The sequence below is a fragment of the Neovison vison genome, chromosome 3 (assembly GCF_020171115.1).
Source record: "Neovison vison isolate M4711 chromosome 3, ASM_NN_V1, whole genome shotgun sequence".
Lineage (NCBI taxonomy): Eukaryota > Metazoa > Chordata > Mammalia > Carnivora > Mustelidae > Neogale > Neogale vison.
This window is the reverse complement of record NC_058093.1, coordinates 9,387,025-9,406,381: the sequence shown is the minus strand read 5'-3', so window position 1 is coordinate 9,406,381 and position 19,357 is coordinate 9,387,025. Positions and strand designations below refer to the sequence as shown.

At 42.9% G+C, this 19,357-nt stretch overlaps 1 protein-coding gene across 5 annotated transcripts in view; it reads left to right on the top strand.

The window, feature by feature from the left end:
• The window catches only part of ANKRD44 (ankyrin repeat domain 44), a 321,175-nt gene that overhangs the window by 182,118 nt on the left and 119,700 nt on the right, over positions 1 to 19,357 (top strand). For all 5 annotated transcript variants that reach the window (XM_044241217.1, XM_044241214.1, XM_044241216.1 and 2 more), the window contains exons 5-9: positions 1,455 to 1,655; positions 1,979 to 2,066; positions 4,147 to 4,289; positions 5,106 to 5,318; positions 13,766 to 13,844. In XM_044241217.1, coding sequence (XP_044097152.1) covers positions 1,455 to 1,655; positions 1,979 to 2,066; positions 4,147 to 4,289; positions 5,106 to 5,318; positions 13,766 to 13,844 — 724 coding nt within the window. The remainder of the gene's footprint in view (positions 1 to 1,454; positions 1,656 to 1,978; positions 2,067 to 4,146; positions 4,290 to 5,105; positions 5,319 to 13,765; positions 13,845 to 19,357) is intronic.

Genomic DNA, 19,357 nt, shown 5'->3' with positions numbered 1-19,357 from the left:
ATAAAAACTTCAATTTTATTTTTTTAAAAAGGTTTTATTTATTTATTTGACTGACAGAGATCACAAGTAGGCAGAGAGGCAGGCAGAGAGAGAGGAGGAAGCAAGCTCCCGGCTGAGCAGAGAGCCCGATGAGGGGCTCCATCCCAGGACCCTGGGATCATGACCTGAGCCGAAGGCAGAGGCTTAACCCACTGAGCCACCCAGGTGCCCCAAAAACTTCAATTTTAAGAGTTCAAACAATCTACTCGCTGAGCACTTTTATGTACCTGCATAATAAAGTGGGTTGGATAGTTCCGGGCTGTGAGGAATAAGGTGGACAGGGGTGAGCTCTCGGTCCGTGAAGGGTGCAGGAGTGTGGCCCCTTTCACTGCCTTTCATTGGTTTATTGATGCTGCACTGAGATGTTCATACAGGAATCCCTCTAACTGGTTCTAGGGATGTCTCCAGAAATAAAGAGAAATAACCAACAGTCATTCCCGTCTTGAGAGAAACTTTGCCATTTTCTTGGTGGAACAGAAGAGTATCCTCAGTCCTAGCTGTACAACAAAGTCCTCTTTACAGAAATCCCGAGGACAGTTAGAATCCCTTGCGTGGCACTAGCCACCTGTATTTTTTTTTTAAGTAGGCTCCATGCCCAATGTGGGGCCCAACTGAGGATTTGAACTCGTGACCCCGAGATCAAGACCTGAGCTGTGATCAAGACTCAGACGCTTAACCAACTGAGCCACCCAGGAGCCCCAGCCATCTGTAATTTAAGAGCCCCCCAGGTGATTCCATTGCCCGGCCAAGGTTGAGAGTAATAGTTCAAGGGGCAAATAAGCTGATTAGGTCAATAGAAGGAAAACAAAAAATGTAGGTCTCAGTAGAGGTAAAGGGACTCAACAGTAGAAAAGAAGTTACCCCACTATGCATGGTTGGGAAAAGATGAAACAGTCTCGTACCTTCCAGCTGAGGTAGGAATAGACCTTCCCTGACTGCCACTGATCACACAGGGAGGGTTAAGGTGTTGGCTGTGAGAACCAACAATTTATAAACTGATCCAAGAATGTCCGAAGGGCTTTGAGGCCTTTGGCTTTGGAGGGTGGAGGTTTATTGAGAAACATTCCAAGTTTAGAAATTCCTTGGATGTCTCTTGATCTGTTAACATTTGCCCTGGTGTGTGCCCCTGCACACGAGCGAGCGCTCTCCTTTGGCCTTGGGCTACTCTACACTGTGTTAAGAAACTTCCGCTTAGAAGGTTTATTTGGTTTTGAAGATGTGCCGGGGCTCTTGGCCTAAAAAAGAAAGGTAAGGCGAATCTGTTCTCCTCTGTGCCACTCTTTGGGTTTTTATCCCATATCGCCTTGCTTTTCTCAGAAGGACGAGCCGGCCGGTGAGGCCACGGAGCCTTCCCTCCCTCCCTGTAATTCCTGAGCATTTGTCGGTGACGCCTGCACACTCCGCCTGTGTTGCAGGAAGCCGTGCAAGTGCTGATCAAGCACTCGGCCGATGTCAACGCGAGGGACAAGAACTGGCAGACCCCGCTCCACGTGGCGGCCGCCAACAAGGCGGTGAAGTGCGCGGAGGTGATCATTCCCCTGCTGAGCAACGTCAACGTCTCCGACCGCGGGGGCCGCACGGCCTTGCACCACGCGGCGCTGAACGGCCACGTGGAGGTGAGCGCCCCCCCCACTGGGCCCAAGAAATCCCTCCAGAGCCCCTCTCGGCCCCACGTGGAACCCGGTCGTGCTGCTGAGGCCCTTAGAGGCTGTGAGATGCTCCTGGCTGCACGCCAGACCGTGGGCAGCGACAGCTGGTGTTCAGTGCGTGGCCCGGGGTTGAAGGAGTAGCCGCCAGCTCGGTCCTGTCCTCTGCCGCATGAGCCACAGGGTTGTCGGGGATGCCGGCCTCCTCCTGTGCTTGAGCTGCAGGTCATGGACCCGCCTTTCCACGGGATGTGGCCCGGACTCACGTTATCTGCACGTTGGTCTTCTTTCAGATGGTCAACTTACTCTTGGCCAAAGGAGCGAACATCAACGCGTTTGACAAGAAGGACCGGCATGCTCTGCACTGGGCGGCCTACATGGGTGAGTGGTCCCCGAGCGGGCAGGGGGCGCGGACGGCGGTGACTGCAGAAGCCGGGCTGGCCCTTAGCACGTCGGTTGTCTCCTGGGCCAGCCGCACCTCTTTCCCAGCTCGCAATCCCGCTGAGTTAAGATTCGGTCCACTTTCCCGGCGTGCAGAGAGCCCACTCTACCGCTGCCCTCCTGCCCATGAACCTGACCTTGCGGGCCTCGCGTCTGCCGGCCGGCTGGGAGAGAGGAAGGAAGGAGGACCGCGTCTGTGGTTTGTCTTTTTCACTTCTGTCGGCGCAGATCCGCTGACAAAGGATAGGCCTCATTGAGTTTATTCTCAGCGTAGACGTGTGAGCAATGAAGAACTGAGGTCCTTCCTTTGTATTTCTAACCGGAGAATGTCCGGCAATTGGCAAAGCAGGTGTGATTGTGTCAGCCCCAAGTTCTAAACCACCTGGACGCCCGTCCACAGGTGACTGTGTTGGGGGATGAGGACGCGCTGCCCAGTGGGACACTGTGCAGTGACTACAGTGATGGTGTCATTAGTATTTGTGAACATCGAAAGATTCTGTGTTAAGTAAGAACAGATCGTAACACAGTGTGGATAATATGATCCTCATTTTTATGAAAAAAATCTGCAATATCGACAATCTAGAATATATCATATGCTGAAATGTTAGCTGAATATCTCAAGGGATTGGCGATTATGGATGGTTTTGGTTTCCTTTTAACACCTTCTGCCTTTTCCGAATCCTTTCTAACAAACCTGCAGGCCTTTTATTATCATAAACAACAATAACGTTAATGATGGAGAGAAGAAAGAGAACGGATTGGGTAGGGATGAAATAAATTATGTGTGGTGGTTGAGTCTGAATGGGTATTTGGGCCTAAAAAACCAGAATCTTAGGATTTTGTAAGCATTATCATTTTTTTTTTTTTTTTAAAGACAATGTGGGCTTTTCAGCTGATGGAGGCAGATTGGATGTTTGCATGGTACCTACGGGCCTGGAGCCAGGGGACATTGGCCAGACTGCTGTTTAGGCAGAGCACACACTAGACTAGTGTGTGATGGGACTCAAAGAACCTGGGGTTCAAGTTTGTTCTTGCTGATGTACATTTAAAACATTTACGTAGAATTGCTTTAAAGAAGTCAAGTCCTTATTTTATGTGTCATCAGGATACAAATAGGAAAAAATACGTAGGTGACTATCTTTAAGGAATAAAGGACAATACTGAGACAGAAGACAAAAGGTAACACTGGTTAAGCTAAGATAGCACCACTGGTCATTGAAAATAATTTTTCTACGTACAAGTCTTAGGGGGAAGAATGTCAAATTTTAATAAAATGAGCCATAACCCAGCATGTTCTCTCTCCGTCTCTCTGTCTGTCTCTATCTCACACAGACACACCCAGCTCCCCGCTCCCCAACCAAGCACAGCTCTGTCTCCATGTCTTTCTTTCTCTCTCTCACACACATACTCATACCCACCCCTGTGCACATCTTAGACCCTTGGAATCAGTACTTATCCTCTGCCCCTCAGTTATCAACCACATTCACAGCAATGAACCAAAGCATCAAGCAACCTTCAGTCACAATAGAGAGGTCAGATACATTTATTGTACTATATATAGTAAGATGGGCTACAGAGGAAAATATTCTAGAAAATATGCCAACAGCAGTTGAAACTGGGAGGATTTCTGTTTAGCCAGTAATTCACAAGAACACTTTTAAGTTGAACCATATGAAATTGTCATTTTTGTGGTCCAAAAAGAAAAAAAAAGTCAAGCAGCTGCAATTTCATATGATTTAACAATAATATGGTGTTTGTTATTCTGATTACTTGATTTTTTTTCATGAATTTTTCCAAACCAAATTGTCCCTGTTGGACTTTACAGTAAGGAATAGGAGCTCCTTTTAAAAACATTGCTTTCATTTTATTCTTTTATAGGCTGTGGTACTAACATATTTGCAGGACCTTGTTATTTAAAATGTCAGTGGTAGTAAATGTTAATGGTTGTGATGTAGGTGGACTAGATTATCAAATTATCCTAACAAGGTTACCGGTGTTTTTTGCTGCTTTGTCCATGAAGGCCACCTGGATGTCGTGGCCCTGCTTGTCAGCCATGGAGCGGAAGTGACGTGTAAGGATAAGAAGGGTTACACCCCCCTGCACGCCGCAGCCTCCAATGGGCAGATCAGCGTGGTCAAACATCTCCTGAACCTGGGGGTGGAGGTGAGCTGTGATGAGTGCATCAACTCATGGTGTATTTGTGGCTTTTCTAATGTTGGGTTGGGTTTTTAAAGATCTTATTTATTTATTTGAAAGAGAGCGCAAGAGAGAAAGCGCACAAGCAGGGCCACCGGCAGACTCCCCGCTGAACAGGGAGCCTGATGCAGGGCTCAATCCCATGCGCTGCCTTCAGCTCAAGACCTGAGCTGAAGGCAGATTCTTAACCGACTGAGCCACCCAGGTGCCCCTGTGGGTTTTCTGTTGTTCTGAGATTAAATCCTGGTTGCATTTTAATTCAAGAGGGTAAAAACCACCTTGTTTTCTAGCATCCTATCTTTTTGAGTTTCCAGGAGTAACTGATGGAGGGCAATGGGGGCATACAGCAAGTAACAAAAAATCAGAAACTTGGGCTTAAAAAACCAGAATCTTAAGATTTTGTGAACATTATCATTTTTTAAGTTTTTTTTTTAAGTTTCTGTATCAACATGGAGAAATATTTAAACTATATATTGCATGTAATACATAGTCATCATTTTTTAGACACACTAAGGTTCTTCATCTTACCTTCAGCATTTAGCCTTCTAAATTGTGGTGTATGGGGCCCCTGGGTGACTTAGTTAGTTAAGCGTCTGGCTCTTGATTTTGGCTCAGATCATGATCTCAGGATCCTGGGATGGAGCCCCGCATCAGGCTTTGTGCTGAGCAGGGAGTCTGCTTAAGATTCTCTTTCTCCCTCTCCCTCTGCCCCTCCAGCCCTAACCACAAGTGCAATAAGGAGACTCCAGTGCTTTTACCTGCCCTGTGTTGGACTCATTGCAGATCGACGAAATCAACGTCTATGGGAACACGGCCCTCCACCTGGCCTGCTACAATGGGCAGGATGCAGTGGTGAACGAGCTGACGGACTACGGTGCTAACGTGAACCAGCCCAACCACAGCGGGTTCACCCCTTTGCATTTTGCTGCTGCCTCCACACACGGTGCTTTGTGTCTTGAACTATTAGTGAACAACGGGGCAGATGTTAACATCCAGGTATGAAACCCTTTGGCTCTCTCTCTGCCAGATACCTCTGCATGGAGCCTCCTTTTAAGCAAAATCAACTCTTATAAATGGGATCCTATTTTAGAATCAGAACTTTTAGTACCTTGACCTCCATAGCCGTGTCCTATATTGGCATGCCACAGAGACGGAGCTGTGCTGTTACTGCAGAAGTTAGTAGGACCTGCTGGAAGGCCCTGGGAGGTTCTAGCCACTTGCTTTGGTAGCTTAGTGAATGTTCTGGAACAAATACAGGCTCCCAGGGATGTTGACATGGCCTAGTTTCTAACACTGAGGTGGATGTTGAGCTGATATGGCAGAGCTGCTGAGAATCAAAGAAAAGCCTAATCCAATAATGTCAGGTCTGTTCCAACTATGGCACGGCCCACCAAGGAGTTTCTCAGATACTTTGCAATAGTAAACTGTAGATAGTGACTGTAGTAGTGTAACATTGACCTAATAGTGGTCAGCAGGTCCTGATAGTCTTTATGCAACAAACTGACTGAGGACTATCTAGCGCCCTCTGTTTGGTTCTGAGGGAGAACTCCAAGGTGAGGTATGAGCTCTGCTCTCAAGGAATTTATGGTACTGTAAGGAAATAGTGAACTCAGATTCTCATGATGAGTGGCACAAGAGAGTGACAGAATATTGCAAGCGCTTCCTGCTTGGGGATCAAAAACGAAGCTTGCTTTTGAGGTGAGAGTCAGGAGATTGATACCAGTTGAGATGAGGAGAGAGAGAGAGAATCTGAGAGGGCATTCCAGATAGAGAGAACCACATGAACAAAGGGTTTGGGAGTTCCAAGATAGGAAACACTCTGGCTCAACTCTAGGCTAGTAGTTAGCTCCGTGTAACAGATAACTGAGAGGAACTTGCGCACGGCCCTCACCATCCAGGTTATCAATTTGAGTGCATTTAGATTGTAATGGGATCTCTGCACGTGCTCAAGGGACTTCGTACTCATCCTCAGCTTCCCTTCTCCCCGGCACACAGGAATCCAGGTCCCAGTGTGTTCTGCTTCTGCTTTTGAAAAATGATTTTTCCTGAGATTTAATTTTAAGAATATTGGATCAATCCATTTTAAGGATTCCCTATTCACTACTATAATCTTTTTACATCTTTTCTTATAATTTCTAATAGTGGGGAAATAGGAGACAAATTTTCAGAATGATGATTTATTGAGCTTGAAGGGAGCAGAAATTGTATGAAAAAAAGGAGCCAGGAACAAGCTGAAATGTGACTGGACCAAAGAAGAAGGCTTGCCAGCTGGCTGAGGCGTTTGGGCTTCTATAAGCTGCAGGACCACTAGTCACTATAGTGGTCATGTGATCCAAACTGAGCATTAGAAATAGTAATCTGGTCACAGAACACCAGAGAAGAAAACAGGAAGGAAAAAAAATTAAATATATGATGACATAAACATTTTAAATGTTTATGTGGCAAAACAAAACAAAACAAACTAAAAATAACAAACCCAAACATATACAAAATTGAAAGAGAAACAATTCAGAGAAATTTTTCTACATTATACTTGATGAGCAAAGAGTTCATGTATTTAATATACAAAGAGCTCATAAAAGCCAGTAAGATAAAATCTGATAACCTACTAGAAAATGTGTGTAAAGGCAGGCCACGAAAGAGAAAACAATATCCATTAAACCTATGAAAAATATTCTGTATCATTAGTAATTAGAAAAATGCAAACTAATGCATAAGTATATTTACTTTTAAGATTTGCAAATATGAAAAAGGCTAGTAATACCTACTGTTATCATTGAAAAAATTAATATGCAATAAGTAAATATCTAGTTTTTTAATTTTAAAAAAGTTACGTGTCTGGGTAATACACATAGAAAGAAAAAAGTACTTGGAATATATACCAACATATGATCATTGCGGGGAGGCAAAATTATGATTTGGATTTTTTGTTTCGTTATTGTGTATTTGTTTTAATCTTCTGATAGTTATACTTAAGATGTGTTACTTTTATATCCAGATGAAGTAAAAAAATTTTATTTTTATAAAAAGAAAATTCGGGTAGAGTCAACCTAGACAGAGGACAATTAGAGAATAACTGGGAAGTTAGTAAAACTCATCTAGATAAGAGTACTGAGGACAGGGGAGGGGGACAGCCAACAGAAGAGACAGGCATTGCAGAAAGAAAATCAATGAAATTTGGTTGGTTGGGAGTTGGAGGAGTTGAAAAGGGTAAGAACTGAAACCTGGTTCAGAGGTGACAAGCATCGCTAAGGATTCAGTTCTGAGGCTAGGGTGCCTGGATGGCAATTCTAGCCTTGACTTTCAGGAATAACATAGTCAGAAAAACCTCTCTGGGTGCCTGTTTATCTGTAAAATTTGGGAAACAGGAGCATCTTCTTCATGGAACCGCTGTGAGGATTAAACCAGTTATCTCATATAAATTACTTAGAATGGTTCCTGCCATGTGGCAAGCACTCAGGAAATGATTATTGTTGTTACGAGGGACATCAGAAGGACTCGGCTTATTAGGTTGAACTGTCAAGTTGTTGAGAAGGTGCTTTTGAGCCTTTGGTGCCACCAGTCTGAGAAAACCAGTGATGGAGCATGCGATCCTCCAACGTGGGACAGCAGAAGACAATAGAAGAAAAAACTTAGGCTCCCTTGTTCACATAGTGGTGATGGGTATTGGAGGCTGGGAAAGGGTGAGGTCACCCAAGGAGATAGTACGTCATAGCATGAGTAGAGAAAGGGATGAAGGATGCCAGGATCCCTTTAGTCTTAGGATCGGGAGGAAGAGGCAGAGCCAAACACAGATGAAAAAAGGAGAGTTACAGAAAATAGAAAGGAGTTGGAGGGGAGCATGATGTCTTCATGGAGGTAGAGAGCAGGCAGAAATGAAGAAATAGAATATTTAAAGAGAATTTGAGTTCCATATCTTGTAAGTGGAGCCCATCCAAGTCCTAAATGGGGCAAGGGAAGGCCTGAGGGGCCATGAAAGAGACCAGGAACTGTAACCCAAGGTGGGAAGAGTCATCGTATGGTATTGAAGTCACGGAGGACGGTGGTGAGAAGGCAGGAGGTTAACAGGTGGCTGAACTGGCGGTGTCCCCAAAACTTGTGACACTTGTATTGCTGTTCTGGTATCTGAATGACATCCTTCAATTCTCCAAAGAAAGGAAAATTATTATTGAAGTTAAATAAAGTAGCTCTCGTCACCAAACTTCACTAAATTAATTCAGGGGGTTATCCGATGCTCTCCGTTCCCCTTTTAAAGGATGCCAACTGAAGTGCTCAGTGTGCCTGCCCGCAAGGCGAGAAGGCCACCTCTGGAGCACCTGCCCACTCCGCCCAGTTAACTGACTGGTGCTCAGTTCAGAGTAGTTTAGGGACTCCAACGCTATATGGAGTTTATAGCAGTTTATGGCAGCCTTGTCCTCCATAAAATGGACCTGGAAAGCACGACTCCTTAATTTTAGTAATTAATTCCCCCCATAGACTGCTAATTATCAGTAGAATATGAGAAAGACCTTTTTAAAAATCTGAGACTTAGGTTTATGTATTCTCTGACTTGCATGAATGGGGCTTTGGCTAAAACCGAGCCTTCTCCCTCGGTCTCCTGTCATCTCCTCTGTTTACATCCTCCGGCTTCCTTCTCTCGACTCCTCCTTCACGATTCACTCTGGAGGCACAGATCGTCCAACATTTCCGTAGAGCCATTTTGTCTGACTCTGGAGGTAGTTTTCTAATTGAAGTTGTTATCTCTCTGGACCACATTGCTCCTTGGGTTTTGAAAGTGTTTGTAGATCGCAAGACGATTTGTATTTGTTTAGATTTTCTGAAGTTTGGGGGAAATAACATTTTGAAATGTAGCCAGTAGCCACCCACATATTCACTTTGTTTTCCTCCATCCTCACAAAATACTAAAAGCGATGTCTTCACGGACAGTTACAAGATGATGGAGAGAAAAGGAAGGATACTATGTCCCGAGCACACCACTTTCATTTTCCTTAGACTGGCCATGGCCCTGTCTGTCCTTATACTAATGGTGGTTTAATTGTGCTAAATAATAAAGACCCAATACTTTAAACAATAATCCATAGAAGGTTCACTTGTATTTCACAAATAGAAAGAGCATGACAAGATACAAAATAATTTTTCTCCTCCATTACAGACTACGTTGTAATTCTGGTAGCATCCCAAAGCTCTTTTTAGAAGCATTCAAAATGTTAAAGAAGGCACTACATACATAGCTATTCCAAATACTACTTAGATGGATTCAGAATTACCCTTACCTGGTTGCCTACCTCCAACATTCAGACCGCCCATGGTCTGAATTCTTTCCTGCCCTGGAGCCTGGAGGCTGTGTAGCCCTCAGACACTGGGGCTGAAGTTTATCTATCGCACATCTCCTGGGGTGAACCAGCTCCCTTCTTTATATGTATCAGGTCCGAACTATAGAATGACTTGCACTGCAGAGGTCAAAGGTGAGAACTAGAACAGGCAAGAGAAAGAAAACAGTGATAAGGACATTAGGATTAGAACTTTGGGGAGCTTGTGAAGGAACAGAGAGGATTGAATGAGAACCAATCAGTACCATCTATGGCCTTTAGAACCATTTAAAAATTAAACTGTGTATGGCTTTTTGAAAAGTGGGGTTTTAGATTGCTCTTCCCTTGAATTAGGAAGCCCTTTTGGGTTTCTGGCACATTCCCCCTAACTTAGCCTGCCAGCTGGTCTTGGTGTTTGTCTTATAGGGGCTCTGTTGCCTTCTAGTAGGGCCATTGAGCTGTGTGGCTCCCAGAGACACATGCCACAGACAACACGATGCTTCAAGTTCCTGGGTGGTAGCAACATGTATGAGTTTAGGGAAGGTTTGGGGATGTTGGAGGATGGGGAAAAAAGACATTTGGTGTGGAAGATGTGAATGGATTTCTGAGGAGAATGCTGGTCAAGGGAATTGAAACACTCCATTTAGTTCAAGGATTAATCTTCCTGCTGAAATTTGCCTTGAAAGACTACTGATACTCATAAAATATTCTCAGTCTTTTTTAGTTTTCTTTCATGACCATGACTGAGCCGTGCCTAAATCAATAGAAGGGCTTCTTGCATAATTAAAAAAAATCTCAAAAGAGCAAAATTTTCCGAGCCTTAACTCTGATGGGAAAATGAGTCCAAAAATAGGGAAGAGACTAGAAATTAAGAAAAAAAAATCTTATAACAGCAAAGCTTTGAATGAGTGGAAGAACTGAGCATATCCTCTCCTTTGACAATGCAAGGGATATTTTATCCTTGTCTGAAGTTCTTGAAATAGCATTAACAGCACGTCCCCCCCATATGACAAATTTCTCAGGCAGATAATGAAACTCTGTAGGATCCCTGTCTCACCCTGAATATCCTGAGTTCGAACTTGTAAAGACTAAATGAAAAGTTATTATCCTTTGACCTTCATTAGTTTCCAGTGGCTTTTTACATTCAAACCATGGAAGCACAATTGTTCCAAAATGGCTCCGTGATACTCTCAATGCTTCCTGTCCCCACCTCCCCCACCTTCTGCCACCATATCCCTCAGGGGAAAAAACTCAGCTCAGGGCTGGACTCCGCGGTAGATGAACCCAGGCAAAGGTAAATCTGTTATAGCTATTCTTTGTATTTTACCAAAATTTGGTCGTCTGTTTATTTGTCCCTTTACCAAAGGCATAGGCACTCCACGGGAGACAAGGACACCCCCGTGGTGCTACCCCCGAGGTGGAACCAGCTTTGTCAACTGTGCAGCATGGAACCTGGTTGCTTCTGTGGCTCTCGGGCTGCAATTTAGGGAGTTAGCACCAAGCTGGTGGTTATTCCCGGGTAAAGCCTTTAAGCCATTTTCCAGTCATGGAAAAAACTTCTTAGCTAAATATTTATAAAGGTATTACCTAAGCACTGAAATATTTATGGCTTTATATATATTTAACTAAGAGCTAATTAGTTATGTTTTTCGATTAAATTTAAGGGAAAATATTGGAGCAAAATTTAAAGAAATAGCACCACCTAGGGACAGATTAATGTCAACTCGGCGATTTCTGTAATTGTGTCCCTGTCCTCTTGGTTGCTGCTCCTTTCTCTCTAAAAATACCCTTTTGGTAAAGCTTCACGCTTACTTCCATCTTCCTTTCTCAATCTTTTCTGACTCTGGTTATAAATCTCAGTAGATGAGAAAAGATCCTGTTTTCCCCCCATCTACCTGGTGCCTTTTCATTGTAAAGATTATTTTTCAATCGATGCACTTACCGTTCTGATGAACTCTTTCCTTGGCAAAGATTGTGCACGTTTCCTTTCTTCCTTTCTAAGGAACAGACTTACAGGCTGTAATAAAAATTCTTCTGCTACACCCTTGTGGTTTTATAAGCTATTCAGGCCCCCTCCATCTAGCAGTGGCTCCTAAACTGTAACATGCTGTGCAGGTTAGAAATGGGGATCCCTTTGTCCCCATTCGGACTCAGTGGTCTGGGTCAGGGCACAGAACTCACATCTCTAGCAAGAACCGCAGGTGGTTTAGACACAGTCGGTCTTTGGTTCACTCTGAGAAATGCCGATTCAAATGATTCTTTGTTCCCATTGTGAAGTTTTTAAAACAAAGAGTCATTTTTTAAATGTATTTTCAGGTTGCTATGTTTTCCTTTTGTAAATTGAAGTATTGTCTTATTTGAGTCTAGTTGACAGGCAGTGTTTCAGGTGTACAGTGCATCAGTTTCAGGTGTATAACGTGGTGTATAACGTGGTGGTTCACTTTCTCTAGATGTTGCACTCCGCTCACCGCAGGTGTACCTCCCACCTGTCACCACACTACACTGTTGCGATGTTGTTGCCTCCGTTCCCTGTGCTGTGCCTTTTATACCCATGACTTATTCCCTAACTGGAAGCTTGTGTCTCCCACTCCCCTTCACTCATGTTGCCTATCCCCCTACCCTCTTTCCTGTGGCAACTGTCAGTTCTCCGTATTTATGAGTCTGTTTCTGTTTTTTATTTTATTTGTTTATTCGTTTTGTTTTGTAGATTATGCATATGAGTGAAATCCTATGGTATTTGTCTTTCTTTGTCTGACTTATTTCACCCTCCAGGTCCACCCATGTTGTCACGAAAGGCAAGATCTCATCCTTTGTATGGCTGCATAATATTCCCGTGTGTGTGTGTGTGTGTGTGTGTGTGTCTGCACACGACATCTTCCTTATCCATTCATCTGTCGGTGGACATGCAGTTTGCTCCCATGTCTCGGCTGTTATGAACAACACTACACTAAACATAGGGTTGCATGTATGTTTTCGAATTTGCGTTTTCATTTTCTGTGGGTAGATACCCAGTAGTGGAATTACTACATCATATGGTATTTCTATTTTTAAATTTTTGAGGAACTTCCACACCCTTTTCCATAGCACTGTAACAGTTTACATCCCCACCAATGGTGCATTTTAAAGCACAGGTATATGGGTTTCATTACAAAAATAAACTTGCATTTTTGAAATCTCATGTCTAACCTTAGACTTTGGAAAATGTTTCTCCTGCAAGTTATAAAAAGAATAGCTACATCTATTTCTTTTTTTTCCCCTTCCATTAACAGTATCTGAATGAAAGGATACATTCTGTCTATGGGGGATACTTAATACTTTCTTTTGGCTATTACTATTTTTAGACGCAATTCTATAAAGAACTTTCTTAGCAAATATGTAAGACTTTAGTATTTGGTATAATGATGATCAGTCTATAGATTCCATTCATTTTTCATGTTTGGCTTAATCTATATCAGGGAGTTCTATCATTTATCTTTTAAATAATAAAGAGATGTATAAATTCAGCACATTCCCAGGGGAGCATTAAAATGGCCATTTGCTAAACCATTGTATGTCTTAATCTTATGATTTCTAATGACTTAATTGAAGCAAACATTTCTGTTTTGGAACAACCAGAAGTGTCGTTTTCTGTGGAATCAGAACGTAGGGAGTGGTGGAATATTCCAGGTCGGTTCTGAGGGCTGCAGTCATTCACAGCAGCTCAGTCAGCTGTAGGTCAGACAGGGCCAAGCCAGTTAGCACATCATTTGTCTTTTCTCATGTACTTTAGACAAAATTCGAAAAAAAAAAAAAAAAGCCTTGAAACCATCTTCATTGGTAGATCACAAGAGAGAAAAAAGTGTTTTGGATGATTGCTTCCATTTGAAACAGGATAGTTTAAAAATTGTCCGTGTAACGAGAAATTTCACATCTCTAAGCTTCTTTACAATGGGATATTATGCAGTAACTTGAGATAATATATATACTTTTTGTTTTGCTTTCAAAATTATCTTTTTGCCTTTTGTAATTTTCTATTAGACTTCTTAAAATCTGAATTGACCTTTTTTTTTTCCCCAGAGCATCGGCAGTAGTATCCATAGGGACGTTTCAGACTGACATTACTGATCCATTGTTTCTCTCCCCCTCAATTTTTAGAGTAAAGATGGCAAAAGTCCACTGCACATGACAGCCGTCCATGGAAGGTTCACACGGTCGCAAACCCTCATTCAGAATGGTAAGAAAGACCCTTCCGCAGCGTTGTTCTTTGTTGGACAGTATCCTGATCGGAGTGGGGCTGTCAGTTATCTGAACATCAAAGATGGTGCTCTATTTTAGATGATGGTTGGATTTATTAAGCTGAGATTTATACCATCCTTTGATGCACTTTGCTAAAAGTTCTTTATCAGACGTCATCCCCTCCCAGAAGTGAGGACATGAAGCCACTGTTTCTCAGTTAATTCCTAGTCAGTCAAAGAACATATGATTTTGAAACTGGGAATGATGCACTTCTATGGGCTCAAGGTCTTGCACTTTTCACTCTGAAACTAATATAAATAACTATCATACATTTGCTAGCAGCAAATCTGAATTATTTTTAAGTTCTACAATTCACCATTGTTTTCTAAGTTAAAACTCTTTAAGCTACTTGGGCAAAGGTAGAGAAAAACGAGGTGAGGGGTCAGAGGAAAAGCAGTTAAGTGCATGATATAAAAGATGATAAAGTCACGGGCTTGATAGAGACCTTGGAAAGCCACATCATCTAGTAATTTTCCAGGCTGACGACAAGGGTATGCTTGAACCACTGGGTTGTCTCTGTAGCTACAGAACTAGGGAGTGTCAGTTCACATGACGCTTCCTAAGGCTGTTGTGGGTGATTGCCAGCATCTGTGAGTGGACTGACCTTGGCCACACAGCTACTGCTTTCTTAGCAAATCTTAGAGACAATTAAAAGCAAGAACAAAACAAAACAAAAAACCACGCAGGTTGAGTCCAGATTTTATGCTGACGTTCCAAGTTCAGCACTTTCTGAACTGTTTAGTTGACCCACATTTGTACTTCTCAAAATTCTGGCGTTAGTCAATTTCTTGGACCTGCCTTTTTCTCATTTTTAAGAATTTTGGACAAATTGTTAGTGATACCGTGTTACGTCCTCAGTACTCAAGTCATAAAACCAAAAAGGTACTTGACATTTGATGGAAGATCCACCAGGGAAATTGTGCTTAGGAAGCAGAACATGTGCAGCAAAGCAAAGGAAATTTATAGGCATTTCAGTGTGACTGTAGGGGACTATCAATCCTGACAAGTTTCCAATGAGCAAAGGAAAGTAAAATGAAGATTAACTGCACAACACCCATTAATTCTATTTTGAAATACATGGAAAGTCTTCGACATTCACTTTATGAAGGGTCCCTCTAATCATTTTGTTTTTCTTGAAGTAAACAAGGGAGCTGGGGAGCGACCGTAGAGGCTCCCCTCCTCACACTTTCCTCGTCCCATATATTTCTCAACTGTTTTGTTTTGTTTTGTTTTCAGAAACAGTGTCCACTGGCTGAAAAAATAAATAAAACTAGGGAGATAGTTGGTATCTATTTTATAAAAATTTAGTGTGAAGTAGTCAGTGGGCTTCTCTGTGGTATAAAAAGCTTTGCCCCCTCCTAAAGCATATTCAAGCGCCAGTGGTCGGATCAGAGAAAGAGCAAGTTTCTGCTTGTCAAGTGCACCTTCCCTCTGGCCAGACCACCCTGGCCATCTCCTCTGAATCAAGGCCATGACGCACCTCCCCGTGTACAGCTAGTATGCTGGTGACGGCCTGGGGATGCTGCTGGCTGCTTTGACCTCTCCAAAAGCCATTCCCGTGGACCTGAAAGACTCCCTTGCCCTGTCCGGACACCGTTATAGGCTTTTGAGTTGGGAGGAGATCTGAACGAGAACCACCTCTTGTCCTCGGCGCTCAAGCGGCTTATTTCAGAGCCTCATTCTTGGATGCTCTGGCACCTTCCTTGCGGGTCAGGTGGAGTCCAGGGGCCCAAAATGACGAGACACAGTGGCCGTACTGTGCAGCCCGTTCTATATAATGGTGAAGATGACATTGATTGAGGGTCCACCCTGTGCCAGGCATTGGGGTAAGCACTCCCCGTAAGTCCATGAGAAAGAGGTGCTGTTGTCATCTCCATTTAAAGGGAGGGAAACTGAGGCAGGGAGGCCGTTGCTTCCATCAGGATACACGGGAGGTATGTGGAGGAATGAAGCCGTCTCACCTCAGAGACTGCACTTTCGACCGCTACATTTACACATGCATTCTCTGAGTGAACAACGGCATATTTAAACGAATTTTTTTCAAAAGATTTTATTTATGTATTCGTCAGAGAGAGAGAGAGAGTGTGCACACAAGCAGGGGGAGTGTCAGGCAGAGGGAGAGGGAGAAGCGGGGTGCGGGGCTCCATCCCAGGACCCTGGCATCATGATCTGAGCTGAAGGCAAACGCTTAACTGACTGAGCCACGCAGGGCACCAATAAAAAAATGTTTTTTAACCTGAGTTTTATTTACTTTACGAGTCACTTATATGTAGGCTAGAGCCATCCTTGTAGAAGGATGACTTGCCATTCTCTTCTCTCTGCTGACAATTCTTTGCGTTCGTTACATGTGAGAACTGTGAGTTCTTCCATTTGACATTTTAAAAAACGCCCTTAGGGAGAAGAGTGGGAAGCTCTTTTCTTTCCTCCTATTTGTTAGCTTCCTTCTGGAAAAAATCCAGAGGCTCACACCCCCAGACCTGGTGTCTGTCCTCCAGAGTGGGTCAGTGCACAACAGGACTGTGAAAGCCGGTCCCACGTGGGGACATCGGTTGACTCCCTGAACCGACAGAGCACGCTACTGAGGAACATTCTTTGTGTTTATTTGTTTTGTGAAATCACCCTGGTGTTTGGACTTTGTATGACATTTCTCTGCTTCCCTGACTGTTCTCTATTCAGGGTTACTAGGTCTTCATACTAACTTTTTCCAGAATCATTTAGTGTAGGTAAGACAATTGCCAAAAAAGAACAAGAAAAGAAACAGACAAACAAATAAACAAACAACAAATAAAAAACCAGACACACACACACACCCCTCTTTTATTTTTGAAGATAGTGAGCAAAGACCACCTCTGTGTTCATTCACATTGTTTGTTGTCTGAAGCTGGCCTGTGGCAGCCAGAGTGGGAAAGAGCTGAAAATGTGATTGCTTAAGGATTTTAATCCAGCCCTTCCCCCTCGGCCACTGCCTCCGATGCTGTCCAGCAGGTTACCGGAGTTCAAAAATGATGTTTTCTTCACAGAAGCTTTAAAAATAGAGTTTGAAAAGGAAGACTCCAGTGATAGGTTAGGATGATTCATTGCGAGATTTTCGACCTTTTGGCTCACAGTATTTGCAAAGCAGTTTAATAAGATGACCATTTTTGTCTGTGCCGGAAAAACTAACTTCAGATGAATGCTTATATATTGCTGCATAAATTACACCTTCCGACATGCTCTGCATACTTCTAAACACATAAATGTTCATCTTCCTCACAGGTTGTCAATAATCAATTACCGAAGTTTAACTTGTAAGCTTCAAATGAGCAGTAAAGATACTTAATTTGCATGTCAGGCAAATCTTAAAGATTTTCAAGTGAAAATGGAAAGGTTTAGGGAATGACTGTAAAATAGAAATTCTTTCATCTGGAGGTCCTACTCTAATATAAAACATATTTCTGAATGACAAATACTGTGTCTTTCTTATTTGTCCACTTGTTATAATGTTTCTCTGAAACATATTTTAAATGATGACAAATGCATATGTGGAAGATAATTAAATATATTTTAACAGTTTTAAATGAACTTATGAGGGGCACCTGGGTGGCTCAGTCAGTTCAGCGTCTGACTGTTACAATTTCGGCTCAGGTCGTGATCTCAGGGTCATGGGTTCAAGCCCCTGTTGCGGGGAAGCGCTGCATTAGCCTCTGCACTGGGCTTCGAACCTGCTTATGATTCTCTCTCTCCCTCACTCTCTGTCCCTCTCTCCATTTGCATGCTCTCCTTTCTCTCTCCCTCTCTCTCTCTCTCTCTCTCTAAAAATAAATGAATAAGTAAATACATCAAATAAATAAATAACAAATAAGTAAAATGTTGAAGAGACTCATGAAATAGTAGTAACAACACGAAGAAACTCTATCAGCTCAGCCCCTCACCCTTTTCAATATTTTTCACTCTTTCCTTTCCCTACCCAGTTTTTGGCATCTTTGGGGCTGATCAACATGGAGGCTCTAACATGTCTTAAGATGGTTTGGTGCCTCTTAGCTGGGAAGGATGTGGAGTGCTTCAGTGTTTGTCCAGGACAGAGGTTCCTCTGGAGTCTGGGATCTGCCTCCCCTGTCTCCCAGGATCAGTTCTGGCAGTGGACCATTCAGGCCGACCACTGTGGCCAGTTCGTAGCTGGGTACACGGACCCTGGACTGTTGTGCGGTATCCATGGAGACAGTATTGCAAATATTGTCACGTGTGTCAAATTCTTTATTGTCAGGATGTGGGGGAAGCCTTTCTAACCTCAATGCAAAACTCTAAATCTAATAATAGAAAAGACATGAATTCCAAAAATAGGGGTTCTTTTTCAGAATAAAATAACAAAGAAAAATGAAAATCAAAGGGTGGAAATATTGGTAATACATATTACTGATCGATGGTGAATCTCCTAAATATTTTAAGAGCTCTTGAAAATCAAGGAATGAAAGACCTCCCCCCACAACACACACAGAAAAATGATCAAAAGTCATGAACAAATAGTTCATGGAAAAAAATAAACAAATAGTTCTTCAGTACATAAAAAGATGCTCAATTTCCTTAATATGAGGAATGCAAATGAACACAATCTGAAGTATTACTTCTCGCCTGTCACCTGGCAGGTGTTCAAGGCTTGACTAGGCTGTGAGGAAAATGCACTCATACATTGCTCATATGAGTAACAAAATGGCACAGGACCTATAGGAGGAAATGTGGCAAAATCGAGAAAAAAAACCACATATTCATTTCTTTGACCTAGAAATCCCCTTTCTAGGAATTTACCCTGAAGTGACCCCCAACAGACAGGAAACAGTATATGCGTGAGGTTGTTCACTGCAGGACTCCCGATGATAGCAAAATGGTACTTACTACCCAAAGGCTTATCCATACCAGACCTGTGACGTAACGAGTATCTCCATGCAATAGAAAACAATAAAGTTGTACAAAAACGAGGAAGACCTCCAAGGAGTGATTTTTGGGAGTGAATTCCAGGATATATTGTTAAGCAAAAAAGAAATGGAAAAGGAAAAAGAAAGCAAGGTATAAAGAGTCTGTGTGTTTATTTATTTTTTAAGGATTATATATTTATTTGTCAGACGGAGAGAGAGAGCATGCACAGCAGGGGAAGTGACAGGCAGAGGTAGAGAGAGAAACAGGCTTCCTGTTGAGCAAGGAGCCCGATGCAGGACTCGATCCCAGGACCCTGGGATCGTGACCTGAATTGAAGGGAGCCTCTTAACTAACTGAGCCACCCAGGCGTCCCACTGTGTGTTTATTTTTACAAAGAGAAACACAGAAAGCATAAACCAAAACTAATGAAAATGATTACTATAGGATGTGGTTGAGAATGAAGTGGAAGGGATGGAAATGAGAATGAGTCTTTAAAAAAATATAATTTTAGCATAATCTCCTCCAGTCCCAGCCATGTTGATGCAAGAGATTGTGCTGAGT